Below are 13,713 nucleotides of genomic sequence, written 5' to 3'. Positions count from 1 at the left end.
CGCTACAATTCGCGCATCCCCGTTCGGTGTACCGGGGGGCTACTGCTTGAAGTCGACCACTCTACGCCGTACTTATTCAAGGTGTACTTCTAACGATGGTCCGGTCCATATGATGCCGGCTGGCTTAGTATGCACATCTAGCCACGCGTTTGCAGTCGACAGAACACTAGTACCTGTCGAGTCCCCTGACAATCCGTCCTCTGGGAATTTTTTTAAAGGATCTGCAAGCTTTACGGAGGCTGCCAATAGTAGCGGCACTGCCGCTCTTTTGCCTGTCTGGCCGACCGTAGCATCATTCGGCTGTGTACAAGCCCTCGGTGTCCAGATTTGACCCTGATGTACATACTACCCCACGATGATTCCCCCGGGACATGTACGAAACCTGTGGACAACGCCGCGAATGGCGAGGCGGTTGCACTTGGCTGACCGTGATTTTCCCATCGGATGACCTCAGTGAAAGAAATCCTCTATTGACTCCCCAGCCCTATGCAAAAGAAAAAATCGCCATTATTAGCGCCGTTATCTTCTATCCAAACTGGAAGCGAGCGTGGCAGAGCCGCATCACCGAGGAACACCAGGTCATCAGCGGACCTTTATCAGGCCGACTGCGCTCATGATTGGCGATTTTCCTCTCTGGATTGGATGGCTGTTCTCACTCGGACACCGAGTTGACGCCATGCCCAAATCAATCACCGGTCCGGCACTATCAGCTGGACTAACATGAATTCGTCTAAGATGAAGTAGTAAAGGTATTAGGTCTAGGGCTACCTTATTCTCGGGCGCAGTGGGCCCTGATTAGTATTGAAGGTTGTGGTATCCGCTAGCATAACCCGCCGTAAATCCGATTTTAGTGCCTATTGCTGAGTCAAAACTGGAGAGCCTTGTTCGCTTGACCGAATACCAATCTGGTTACGCCCCAGGCTGCAAGCTCCATAGCACAGCCCCGTTGGCTCCCAATGGCGGTTAAAACCCGACGGCGAGACTCAACTGATTGCAAGAAACCGGGGGAACTTCATAATCCGAAGTAATCGATCTATACCCACAACTATAGTACCTTATCAAAGGAATCGAACTCTGAGCTGCAGCCGATATGGCCCTGGTCGAACGGCCAAACGAACAGGACGCTGCTAGAACTTTTCCTATCAAAGATGAGTTCTCTACGGAGCAGGTCACGGTTCGTCACCGGAACTCGACGCCTACCTGAATATTGCTAACACTCGTCTAGAACCACCTGTGGCTTCTTCAAATGTTTCGGAAACTCTTCAACTATGTCGAATCGCCTGGACCGTACGCGTCAAAATTCCCGCTTCCGCCCTCTGGCGTTGATGCCTCTGACCCGGACGAGGGAAGCCGGTGGAGGATCCAATGCTTCCTTATGAACGCAGAGGTTCGATATTCATTCTACCTGCGCCTTCTCCGCGATTGGATTGAGGCCAATGGGCTTCTCGCCGGTAAAAAAGACTGGCCACTCCCCCCATGGGATGTGGCCGTGATCTTCTACATCCACCTCCTCTCGCCCCACCGGTACTTTCGGGACATGAGTGTCGAGTATCCGACTCTCTGGAAAGCAAAAATCGATTTCCCCCTCGCGAGGCTCTCCAAACTGAAGCAATTTCCGTATAGCGACAAAGCCTCCCAACTCGAATGGGAGAAGAACTTTCCGGGCATTCCTTACCATATCTTTGAGTTCATCGATGATGGGGCTCCTCATCTAGGCCCTCAGCGCGCACTCGACATCCACGGTTATAAATGCGGTTCGGCCAAGTGTAGCGGGAAGCCAGAAATGCGCACCATCAACATGGCGGAATGGGCCTGGTATCGCCTAGGAAGAGCACGCAACCCAACCTGCCCAAATTGCAAACAGGTCTTTTCGGCTGCCCTTGGGAACACCAACTCAGATTTCGCACGTTTTTGCCGGGTTGTCTTTGGAGGTCCAGTCTTCGGGCTCTGGGACGCTCCGCTCCGGCAGTTCGGCAAAGGCGGTTTCGTGGAAAGAATCCTCAGCGTGAGCACCGAAATCCGGCTTCCCCAAGCTCAAGCCCGCTACCTCCGGTTTCTTCAACTCATGAAAGCCCACGAATCCACCACCTTCGTCCCGACCCTCGACATTGACCTGATATGGCACACCCACCAACTCTCCCCGGCGGCATACGAGCGCTACTGCAGAATCCACGTCGGCCGGCTCATCAACCACGACGACACCATCAAGGCTACCCACCGTGCCAGCGCGCTAGATGACACCAAGAAGCAGTGGGCCCTCACGTTCGCGGAGTTATACCTCGATCCGGACGACGACAGCCCCAACTCCCGCCTCCTCATCACCCGCCAAGAGGCCTACCTCGCCAAACACGCAGCCATGACCGCGCAGCTCTCCCAATACGACGACGCCAACAAGCACCTATGGCTCAGCCTCGAAGCCGCCCGCGAGAAGGCCCGGGCCGAGCAGAGCAAAGGCAAGTCCATCCAGCAGCTGATCTGGGACGCGCACAGCGCGGCCCAGCGCAAGCAGGCGGAAATGGACGGTGTCAAGCCGCGCCTCCGCCTGTTCAACGTCTGGCGGAGCTACTCGCAGGCGGCCCGCGCGCAGCGCGCCGCGCTGCAAGAGGAGCGGGACGCGCTGCGGCGGCGGGTCGCGGACCGGCAGGCCGAGCTGGCCGCGCAGGACCCCGCGCGGGCCGCCGCCGCGAGCGAGGCTGCCGCGCGCCAGGCCGAGTGGGACGACGTCGTCCGCCGCCGCCAGGCGCTGCAGGCGGCGCTGGAGGCTGAGGTTCTCGTTGCCGAGGCTGAGGTTTGGAACTGCGTCGTGGCGGCTGACACCGAGAGGGGCGACCCCCTGGGCAAGGGCGTGTTCTCCGTGGTCCCGTCCGACGCGCAGATCATGCCCCCGCCCGTCTATGGCAACGTGCCTAGGCGGAATGATCTGTTCTTGAGCTGGGGGCCTGCGTACACGGCTCCCGTGGTTTACAAGGCGGAAGGGGGAGGGTCTTTTGGAGGGGCTGCGTTTGGGCCTGATTATCACGTGAATTATCTCAGTCATGGGGGAGGGGGATGGGGGGGCAGTGGGTTTGGGTGTGATGGTCAAGGATGTGGTGGGGGAGGCTCGGGAAGCGGTGGTGGGGGTGGAGGCGGTGGGTGTGGCGGAGGCGGCGGAGGAGGCGGAGGAGGTTGTGGTGGAGGTGGTTGTGGTGGAGGTGGATGTGGCGGGGGAGGGTGCGGTGGTGGTGGGTGTTAGGTTTTAATCAACCGAAAACAGTCCAATCCAGGGCTCCGGGTCTTGGGGTCATTCCAAGACTTCGATCATCTGGTAATGCAGTGGACAGGGGCAGTGTGACAGTATATGCTGTTTCCATGGCTCACATCCCATGGTCGGCTGGGGAAAGGTGAAGGAGGTAGTGTACGTTTCACTTGTTATCTACAGTGGATCTGCTACTAGTTGTAGATTGTAGTATGCTTGTTGGCAGGGCAGGGGGAACTGATAATCGAGTCACGTACAGGACAAATGAAGTACCTTATCCTGACCGATTCCAACCGCGAATCTTCCCCGAGTTGCTCGAGCCCACCTTTGGGTGAAATAGGTGTCTACATGATAACCACCTCCTGTAACCTCCCCTCAACATCCTCCCCCATCAACTCCCCATTCATGGCCCCATGCACATAACACTCTCCGAAGAACTGAAACTTCTCCCCGCCCTCGGCCTCATCCATTCTTCGCAACACATACGGCACTGCCCCACCTTCAAGCAACCACACCTCGTCCCCGGCTTTACATATCTCTGAGCAGACTCCTATCCATTGTTCCCTTGTTTGGAACAAACAACGGTACAACATGACCCTTCCCACTTGGTTCTTAAATTCCTGTGGTGAGACCACACACTTGGGCCACTCTCCTTTGCCCTTTTTCGCCTTGACTACCGCCTCCGCATGCGCCCTCAGTTCATCCACACCCGGGATCAGCACTCTGGGTGGCATGCTCGTTATGATACCCTCAATCTCCTTCACACGCTGCTGGCATTCGGATACCCACGTGGGGGAGTAGTCCGCATCCTCGGGCTGCATGAGGCAGCCGGCAAATATCTGCCCTAGGCCAACAAGCAACCAGTCCCGGAAGGAGACGGTCAAACGGCCGGTTTCCTCTGCGTTGCCGCGGTTGAGGTTGGATGTTTCGTGGCACGTGAGGGTGTGCACCAGAGCGGCTTCACGGCGTTGGCCTCCTTCTCCGCCGGGGGTAGTTGCCTTGAACATGTGGGGGTAGGTAGTGGGCATGGATGCTAGGAATTTCAGGGCGGTGTGCACTAGCCCGATATTCAGGGGGGGTGCATATTCCGTTACCGTAGTAATCGTGTCGAGTTTAAAACCGCGGAGGCGAAGGTGCCTTGTTTGGCGGTTGATTGTTCGCGGAGGAGGATCAGCCGAAGAGAGAGGCGGGAAAGCTTTGAATTGGCTGCTGAAGATGCCGAGGGCCCAGGGGAATCTCGCGGTTGTTAGGTCCGGAACCCATGAAGGGAGGTTCTTGAACGTGCGGTACAAGGGGAGTTCAACAAAGGAGAGGAGCGTGAGTTCGGGCCAGTAAAGGAGGAGGGCGGAGGCGGCATTGGTGTAGACCTCCTCGGGGGTGGCGGAAGCGTCAACAGGGAAAGGGATGGGCGTGCCGGGGGGCAAGGCCTGTTGTAGGATGCCGACTGTAGCAAAGACTTTGTCTTGCTTGACGAAGCAGTCCCTCCTTCTGACCGATGATAGCGCAGCCCACCAGTGTGTCGCCCACCCGCCATCCTTGTACCGCTCCTCCCTATGATGCTCCTGCAGGCCGTAGATATCCATAATCCCAAAACCTCGGGCCATTTCACTCGTATACTCGTCCGCCAACAACTCTCCCGCCAACGCATCCAGCGAATCAAGCCATCCCACATTCCCGAGCAAAGACGCAAATCCCGTCAAGTCCTCCCAATTCAGCTCACTCCCTTTCATTCCGCACACCAGCTCAAACCTCCGAGCCACCACCGCCTCCTGCACAATCCAGGCCCGATTAAAATACCGCCTACTCCGATAGAAAGCCCAGTACGCAGCCAACGCCTCCAGCCACGAACCGCCGGGAACCTCGTCGACTCCCATCCCAAATTCCTCCTTCCAAAACCCGCTGTTGGTAAAATTCGCCTCTCTCAGCTTCCTCAACCCCTCGGCCCCGCCGTCCTCCAAAACGCTCTTCAAACGAGGGTAGACCGCACCATGCCACCACTCAAACACCGGCAGCCGCGACTCGTCGGCGCCAAGCCACGCCAGCACCCTGCCCGCGCGCGAGTAGATCTCGCCCATCAGCGGGATCTGCGTGGCCTTCTCGGGCGGGTTGTCCTGGTCGATGCAGACGGCGTCGATCCACAGGTGGGCGACCTGGGCGAACGAGTTGCGTCGCGACCGCAGGTGCCGCTCGGGGAACCCCGCCAGGTAGGAGCGGAAAAAGTCCGACAGGTTGCCGGCCGTGTCGAGGTAGCGGACGTCGGTGGTGTACGTGTCCAGGAGGGCGCCCTCGGCGGCGAGGTCGTCGCGGCGGCGGAAGGTCTCGAACGAGGCCCCCGGGAGGATAAGGAGTTGGATGTTGGACGGGTTGGGGAGGGGTGAGAGGGGGGAGGGGGCCTGCGCGAAGGACTCGATGGCGGAACCCCATGTGTAGGAGAGCGCGGTGAAGTGGTTGGCGACGGCGTCGATGGGATGCTCGGTGAGCGTGATGTACGCTTGGGAGAGGAGAGGGTCGTAGTGGGCTAGGCGGATCAGGCGAATGTGGCGCGGGGAGGAGAGAGGGGTGTAGACGTAGGGGAGCCGGCCGGGACGGCGTGGGTTGGGGTTGGAGATGGAACGTTGGCGCTTCATTGTCCCAAGACAATGACGTTTCCAAGTGTTGAATATGAGATGGTCCTCACACTGATCACAGGACACCCCACTTTATAATTTTGTGAAGATCAAATTGCAAGGTCAGGCAGCGATCTTTGCTACTAGCGTATAGAGACCTCAGCCGTGAGTGTGGCAGTGCATGGAGGGAAACTAAGGGTTAGGGTTGTCGATGACTACCGAAATGCTGGTTTGTATACTCAGACTTGTACGTAGTAACCAAAGTTCTCCTGAGTCATTTCACCTCACCCCACAAATGCCATTGTGTATTCGCATACTTAATCATCATGTTGCAGCGGATCTGTAATGCAGTGCTTACTCCGCAAGGCCGTCTTCACCCCGGGGGATCCTCCGCCTCGTCTCCACCTCCACGCCTCACACAGCACTCTCGGGCTTCCAACAGGCCAGCAGGTCTCCATCCGCGCTGTGATTGACAACAATGGCCTATATCACGGCTTCCTCACCCGCGTCAGAAGACCCTAAGTAATGGCGTCCCGGCCCTGATCGTGCGGTACTAACCGGACGGGGCTCCTCACTTCCTGCTACCTGGCGCGCCTTCGAAACCAGAACCATCAATGTCGAGTTCAGGGGCTCTAAGTGAGGGATGCGATATTGTAGGGGGGCGGGCGGGAAAGATTGGTATGGTGGCGGACGGATAACCGTTTGTCAGGTCATATGGCTATTCGTGAAGGATGGATGGGTGACATAAGACGGGGGTAAATTCGGTGTAGGTACGCGATGAAGGGAGGTATGTTGTAAGAGGGAAAGCTGGCGGTGCTGGCGGTGGAGGACCTTGAGAAACTGAGATCCTGGTATATGCTTGATGCGGCGCCCGATGTGGGGATAGGAGGGAGGTATTACGGGAGAGGATGTTGCAACCGAGAGAGGGCTAAGGTCATGGTGTGTGGTCCGTCGTGGATGATAAAGGCTAATACAAACGGAATGTTGGTCGGGGAGGGGTTTAGGGCAACGGGGACGGTGGTAAGGATAGAGGATGATGTCTTTGTATTTTGAGGTGGGCCGGTAACCTGTTTTAGGAACTGGGAAAGATAGTTGAGTAAGGCGCTTAGGATATGGGGTGCGTTGAAGCTATGGTTTATGTCATGCATATCACCGGTTGCCTTGAAGGTATCGGTATACACGGACAAATCAACTGAGATACATCCCTTCAAAATGCCCCCAGTCGCGAACACAGTTACAAACTATCCGGAGAGCCCCAGCGGCCCAAGTCCCGGCCGGAAGAATCTCTCTGGGGAATTACCCCCTGTATGCACTCGGCAAAGCGATGTTGGCATCGGTGATTAAAACTGAATCCGCTCACATTTGCATGGGGTCTAGATGCAACCACGCAACTTGGTCTTGTCATTGGAAAACTCTATGAATCCGCATCCGAGTCGGTATCCGAGTCTGTCGTTGAAGTCGTTTCGGTTTCTCTATCCACTCTCTCGCCTTCGCCCTCGGCTTCCGATTGCCCGAGGAACTCGGGGCCCTCCTGCTCGAAGTCATGGTCTGGCGTGTGCACGAGCGCTCGGCGCGGATAGCACATGAAGCACAAGTCAAACGAGGCGCAAGTTTTACAGTGGTAGCGGAATCCCGAGATCGACTAATTAGAAGCATAATGTTAGTACTACTACTAATGTTTGATTGAGGGGTCGCGGTAGAATGACAACTTACCGAGAGACAAACATCGCAGTAAGGCGGATGCCCATTCGCCATCCGTGTCTCATCATCCGGGTTCGAGGCGGCTTTCTTGCCACCGTCGCCCTCCTTGCTTTGGTCGAGCCCTCCGGGGCCATACTCCAGCAGTTCAATCACCTCGGGCCAAGCGCTATGATATCTGGCGAGCTTGAGAGGTGTCCATCTCTGGCCCTGCAAGGTGATCACCACGGAAGGGTTTGCGCCGCGCTCCAGTAGTAGCCGCACAACGCCAACCAGTTCCTCCACTGTGCAGCCTTCCTGCCAACCAGCAAAACCACGGGCGGCCCAGCACAGGGCAGTCCAACCATCCCCATCCGGCACATCGATGTCATGCTCCTCATCCTCAGCATCGAGAAGAGAGAGAATGTGTTTTACGACCCCAAGACGGCCAGGTCGCGCGGCCCAATGCAATGGCGTCCTACCAAGCGCGTCGCAGGCCTTGATATTGCCACCCGCATCGACAATTGCCTGGAACACATCGACGCTGTTGGTCGCGGCAAAGTGGATTGGTGATCGTCCCATTGCGTCCCTTACGCCGACCTGGGCGCCTTTGCTTAGTAAAAGGTCGATAATTTGAAGTGACGAGCACAGGGCAGCGGCATTGATAGGATAGCCAAACAACCCGCCCCGACCGTTAACGTCCGCTCCGTGCTCCAACAGGTAGCGAACGACATCTGCAATCGGGTCGGGGTTTATCCCTGGCGCGGCTGTGGTGTAGAGACAAGCCGAAGTCAGAGGAGTGCCGTACGTATTACTTGGCACCGCGATGTTTATATTCGCCCCATGCTCTACCAGTAGCTTGACCATCGAGAGTTGGGACTGCAAAGCCGCAATATGGAGTGGCCCTCCATGGCTGTCAGAGATAATATTCGGGTCGGCGCCGTGTTTGAGGAGATATTTCGCGTGCTCGGTGTTGCCAATGGAAACGTGAGTCCGCAACGGCGTAATCCCTTCGCGGTTTGGAATATTCAAGGGAGCACCGGCATTGACGAGGCGCTTGAGGCTCTCTATATCGATACTGTTCTCGTTGATGGCCGTTCGCCCGTCGCTGTCCGTCTGACTGAGATCTAACCTGGGCAGAAACTCTAGGAGGGTTTGCAATTTGGAAGAACGATCGTCCAAAGACCTCGTTATTCTGTTTAGTATAGGTATGCCATCCTCCGAAATGGCCTGAAGATTTGCACCGCATTCTGCTAATGCCCTGATTCCCCCAGCGGACCCGTAGTCCGCTGCATAATGCAACGCGGTCCGGCCTTCGTCCATGTCATTCTTCATGTCAACTGCGGCGTTGTGCTCTAGGAGAAGACTAAGACTATCATCATGCTTGTACCATGCGGCGTACATGAGCGGAGTGAAGCCTATATAGGCGGCTCGATTAGGATCGGCACCATGTTCGAGCAGGAGACGCACGGTCTCGGAGTCGGGGATGGCGACATATAAAGGCGTTGGACCGTCTTGAGATGCGCGGTTGACATCGGCGCCGCGGGCTAGAAAGAGCTCGACGAGGGAGGGCTTCATGTGGTCGGCGGCGTGAAATAGCGGTCCCTTTTCCGTAGAATCAAGGACGTTGACGTCCGCCCCGGCGCCCAGGAGCAGTTCGCAGACGGGCCTGACGTTGTCGTAGGATACAATAAAGGCAAGCACCGGTGTGCCGTCAGAGTCTTTGGCGTTGACGTCTGCCCCGTTGTCGATGAGGAGCTTGACTATTTCCAGGCAGAGTTCTATTTCGTTTGCTCCTAGACTCTGCACGACCTGGGCGATGATGGGAGGCTGGATCAGCGGGCTATTCGGATTGGCGCCACCTTCCAGAAGGATACGGCAGGGTTCCACATAGCCATTAACCGCAGCATTCTGCAGAGCACTCCCCTGTCCTGACGGTCCGGTAATATTCGGGTTGGCGTTGTGCTCTAGCAATGCCTTCACGCAGCGTGGGAGCCCGTTATCTGCTGCCGCCACGAGCGGACACCAGATGTCGGTGGTAGACTCGGCCTTTAAGCCCATGTCAGGATCCGCCCCAAGCTGAAGCAACTCCTTGGCGGCCGCGTAATGTCCGTAGACAGACGGATAGTAGACAGGAGTTCTACTGTCTTGATCCTTGGCTTCTAGATCGAATTTCCCGTGCTGTACCATCCACTTAACCATCTCCACGTTGCCTAGTCCGGCGACAAGATGAAGAGCAGTCCTGTTATATCTTCCGCGAGAGTCGATATTGGCGCCGTGGCTGACAAAGATCTGCATTGTGGCCAGGTGGAAGTTGCGCCCGGCCTGGTGAAGCGGTGGTGCTTTTATGGTTGTTAACCAAGGAACGTCGGGGTCAGGCGAGACGCCTAGTTGGAGGAGTTTCTCCGCGACGCGGTCGAGACCGAGCCACGCCGCCCTGTAGATCAGGCTCGCCGGCCACGCGACGGCGTCCAGACCGTCGCGCTTGGAGGATATGTGTTCAATCAAGTAGAGCATTAGCTGTTCGTCACCGGACGCCCCGGCCGCGATGAGTGTGTCCAGCAATGTTGCCTCAGGAACCTTGGTGTGCCGGAGTAGGCGCTTCACGGTCTCGCTCTGGCCCTTGGATGCCGCCTCTAGCAGTCCGCAGCATGTATCTTGCATATCTTTGGGCTTCACCGCATCTAGAAGCCCAAGGCCCGCGAAAATGGGGAAGAGGCTTTCCAAACTGGTCTTTGACCTGGTCACCGGGTTCGAGAGCGCCCAATAGCCGCGAGCCCAGTCGCGCCCGAGGGGAGTCAAGGCAAATTGAGTGACGAGTTCGGATCGCCCGGCGGACGAGCTCACTTTCAAGAAGTGATATGTCCACGCCTGCAGAGCGTAGGAACACAGGTTCCCTCGGTCAGCAAAAACATGTGCTCCGGATGTCTCCACAACACGATATGTACTGCTGATGATCTCGCGTACACTCTGCCGGGACAGGTATTCAAGACACAACCGCGCAATGTCAAAGTGGGCGGTCGCCGGGACATCATCCCATAGGTAACGTGGGCCGTCGTCTCTTTCCTTCGGGATGCTCTTGCCCATCAAGATGTTCCTGATGCGAGGATGTGTTATCCGCACCTCGTTGAGTTTCACCTCTACGATCCCTGCAAGCCAGACCTGGAGCCTTCGAACGAACCCATCTAACTCCGAAGCAGGAGGGGAGGCCAAGCCCCCGTTGTCAGAGTCAGTGCAGAGATATAGAGCTGTTCCGAGTTCCCAGATTGTAAGTGGCCGCACAGCATAGAGGGTCCACGAAAGCAGCAGTGGGAGGTTTGCCTCGGCTGGAATCTTCCGAATAATTCGGCCGAGGAGGGCGGCGAGAGCTTTGTCGTCCCATTCCCCCCTCGGCAAGTCCAGGTCTCCCAGCACCTTTCTGATAGAGACGCTCTCCGGCCACTCCAGTTGGATTCGCGCTTGCTCAAGAATGATGTTTCGTGCAAGGGGATCGATATCGGCGATGCTGTCTAGCTCCTGGCGCAACAAGCTGGCCTGTAGGAGGAGGTCAGGCCGGGCCTGTGTCAATTGCTTCACCTGGTCGTTCCCGTCGACAACGTCCCTCGTTGCTGTTGCGGTCTCTGAAAGGTCGAGGATTGTCACGGACGTATCGCGCAGCTCGCCCAGAAGTGCGCCGGCCTCGTGGCTGGTGACCACAATCTTGAATTGGCCCTCGCTTGAAGCGGCTAAGTACTTGAACTTGTCCAGGAAGAACTTCCTTGAACCCTTGGTGCATTCGTCGAAGTAGTTGATCACGTATATAGCGTGTTCAAATTCATCGTTGAAGCGGAAACGCTCAAGCCAGTACACCAGGTCTGCTTCTGTCCATCCCCTCTCGAGGTCTAACTGGGTGAAAAGGGCGTCCGCCCAATTTTTGTTTAGCGGAAACTGACAGATTATCTGGGCGAGGAACGTCGATGCCATATCCCGTATCGAGTCGCGGCGAACATCCCAGTGATTGAAGGAAAAATAGAATACGACGGTACTCTGCTTCGTCGGCATCTCGTCAAGCGCGAAGAAGACTTGCTCCGCCGCATCTTGGACACCGTGCGAGCCGTGGATGTAGAGGATCTGTGGACCGGGCAAGGCCAGCCAGCTCCTGTACTGGGTTGTTTCCGTGACTGAGGCGCTGGCCCTCTTGGCACTGCGGAAAGGGTCGATGGGCGATGCTAGGGAGAGTAGCTTCCGCTCGCGGAGGAAAATTTCGTGGTCGAATCCGACATCCAAGACTAGAACCGAACGGTTAGTCAACCCTTGTCTTGAGCGTTGGGATGCCTGATTGTTGACAGACCGGGGCCGAGGCCGCGCACATAACGATCGAGATCAGGATAGTGGTCGCACTCGTCCTCAGGTGCTGCGATTCGCTTCTCGAAAGGAACCCCCAGAGTGCCGCAATAACTATCAAATACCTTTCGGGTCCGGCGGTTAGCAAAAGCTCTCGACCTCGGTACTGGGAATGACCCACGGGATTGATGTCCGGCGCGGAATCGGGTTCGGCATAGATACTAATGGGACGGCAGCGGAGCAGCGCCTTTGAGTCTACAAACAGCCCGTTGACTTCTATGGCGGCTGCCGCCAGCCCAGAGACCGAGGAAACGGAGGGGATGAAACGTGTCGGTTCTTTGCCGTATGATGCGAACAGGAAGCGGGATAACCGTTCTTCCATGTCAAGCTGGTTCATACTTCGGTGAGGGCAGCCTGTAAACACCTGCGTCGAAATTTAACGGCGAACACACACGGAATGAGCCGGTATAGTGCCTACCAGAACGCGAGTCATATCCAAAACATCAGACCATGAGCCGGGGTCAAGGGCCGCTACAACCAAGGCCTGCGGGTTAAAAAGATGATTAATCGTCTTCTCTTGGGCCTGACTAGATCCGCTTCGGCGCGTTATGCTGGACTACCCAAAAGGCATCGTACTCACATCCTTGACAATGACACTTCCCAAGTCATGAGTAATGAAGTTGATCACCCGATTCTGAGGCGGAATCAGTTAGCACGCCGAACGGTAACTGATATTACCTGGACCCTATAGGGCGCAACAAACCGGGGATGAGCCTTTTCTCAGGGCTGTTAGGCCACGCAGAAGTCGCAGAGCACAACTCCGAATACCCTCTCTACATTTGATGCCAGTGAACAGGTCTCGCGAATCGTACTCAAACCGAGAGACGCGCACCCGGTGTGGCGGACTGGTATATTTGGTGACCCATTGACTGGTTCCGGAGCCTGGGCCGGCCTGCGAGTCGTCTTCCCAGTTACCGAAGACTCCGGGAACGACTACAAAGCTTGGGTGTCATGCTGTCAGTTACAAATGCTTGGGTGAGGAATGGACGACAAACGCCACAACGAACTCACTCCCATGCAATCAGGATCTCGCCATCGAACCCAAACCTTGGAGCGGAATCGTCATCGTCTGTCGGAGAGAAGGTGAGATGCAACCCTTCAAAATCGCGAAGCGGTTGATTCTCTTCCGCCACTGAAAGAGCCGGCTCTGGCAGCGATGCTGGATTCTCCGCTTCTCCTCCACCTGCTTTGTCCAAAAGTTCGTCTGCCGCTGCTCCTATTGGGTTCAACACAGGCTCGGGGGAGCCAGCTCTAGAGGAGACGGATAGCGCCGACTCCTCTGAATCCGAAGACGCAGAGTTTGCGTCTGACATTTTGGGAAAACTTCAAGTTGTATCGGCCTCCGAGTCGAAATCAACTAGAAGCAAGCACTGCAATTCAGTTGCTGATGAAAAGATCTTTGAAGTCTGCGGAACCGGCAGTTTCCACGCATCCAGTAACAAACTGTGCTTGAAAGCTCCGCGTAGGGCTCGACGCGACACACCTTGGCTCCGAGATTACCAGATGGTGATGTGCGGGGAAAGGGGTTAGTGCTGACAGTGGATGGTGATTCCGCAATAAGCGCCCTTGGCCGTATGCGGTGAGGGTCCACACGAAAACCGCAGCAGAGTGTCTGGCCCCCAAATGTGGCTCGGCGATTTCTGCCTGAAACGATCCTTGTCACCCTACTCTGCGTTGGCTGCCTGGGACTGGGGGGACTGCGCTGTACTGAGGCATGGTCAACGCATTCCCCCTCCTTGATCTGCACCGCTGCTGCCTCGTCTCCAGTAAACACCCGCCCATTTCCGCCACCCAGCGTCCCTAGTACCTTTG

At 56.5% G+C, this 13,713-nt stretch overlaps 3 protein-coding genes across 3 annotated transcripts; 1 reads left to right on the top strand and 2 right to left on the bottom strand.

Annotated features, from left to right (window-relative positions):
* Nucleotides 1-1,090: 1,090 nt before the first annotated feature.
* MFIFM68171_07212 (uncharacterized protein) lies at nucleotides 1,091-3,308 on the top strand (the record flags this gene model as incomplete). The annotated part of the gene is made up of 3 exons (XM_071062632.1): nucleotides 1,091-1,174; nucleotides 1,226-3,019; nucleotides 3,264-3,308. The coding sequence occupies 3 exons, from the start codon at nucleotides 1,091-1,093 to the stop codon at nucleotides 3,306-3,308; spliced, it is 1,923 nt and encodes a 640-aa protein (XP_070918733.1).
* A 271-nt stretch (nucleotides 3,309-3,579) lies between these two features.
* MFIFM68171_07211 (Heterokaryon incompatibility domain-containing protein) lies at nucleotides 3,580-5,862 on the bottom strand (the record flags this gene model as incomplete). Its single annotated transcript, XM_071062631.1, has 1 exon — nucleotides 3,580-5,862. One exon carries the CDS (start codon nucleotides 5,860-5,862, stop codon nucleotides 3,580-3,582), a length of 2,283 nt encoding a protein of 760 aa, XP_070918732.1.
* A 1,393-nt stretch (nucleotides 5,863-7,255) lies between these two features.
* On the bottom strand, nucleotides 7,256-13,214 carry MFIFM68171_07210 (Ankyrin repeat-containing domain protein; the record flags this gene model as incomplete). Its single annotated transcript, XM_071062630.1, has 8 exons — nucleotides 7,256-7,483; nucleotides 7,555-11,786; nucleotides 11,849-11,966; nucleotides 12,023-12,265; nucleotides 12,320-12,385; nucleotides 12,482-12,535; nucleotides 12,605-12,842; nucleotides 12,913-13,214. The coding sequence occupies 8 exons, from the start codon at nucleotides 13,212-13,214 to the stop codon at nucleotides 7,256-7,258; spliced, it is 5,481 nt and encodes a 1,826-aa protein (XP_070918731.1).
* Between the last annotated feature and the right edge of the window lie 499 nt (nucleotides 13,215-13,713).

The sequence above is a fragment of the Madurella fahalii genome (genome assembly GCF_045866475.1).
Source record: "Madurella fahalii IFM 68171 DNA, scaffold_4, whole genome shotgun sequence".
Lineage (NCBI taxonomy): Eukaryota > Fungi > Ascomycota > Sordariomycetes > Sordariales > Madurella > Madurella fahalii.
The sequence above is the reverse complement of the archived record's forward strand: the minus strand, read 5'-3'. Positions and strand labels throughout refer to the sequence as shown.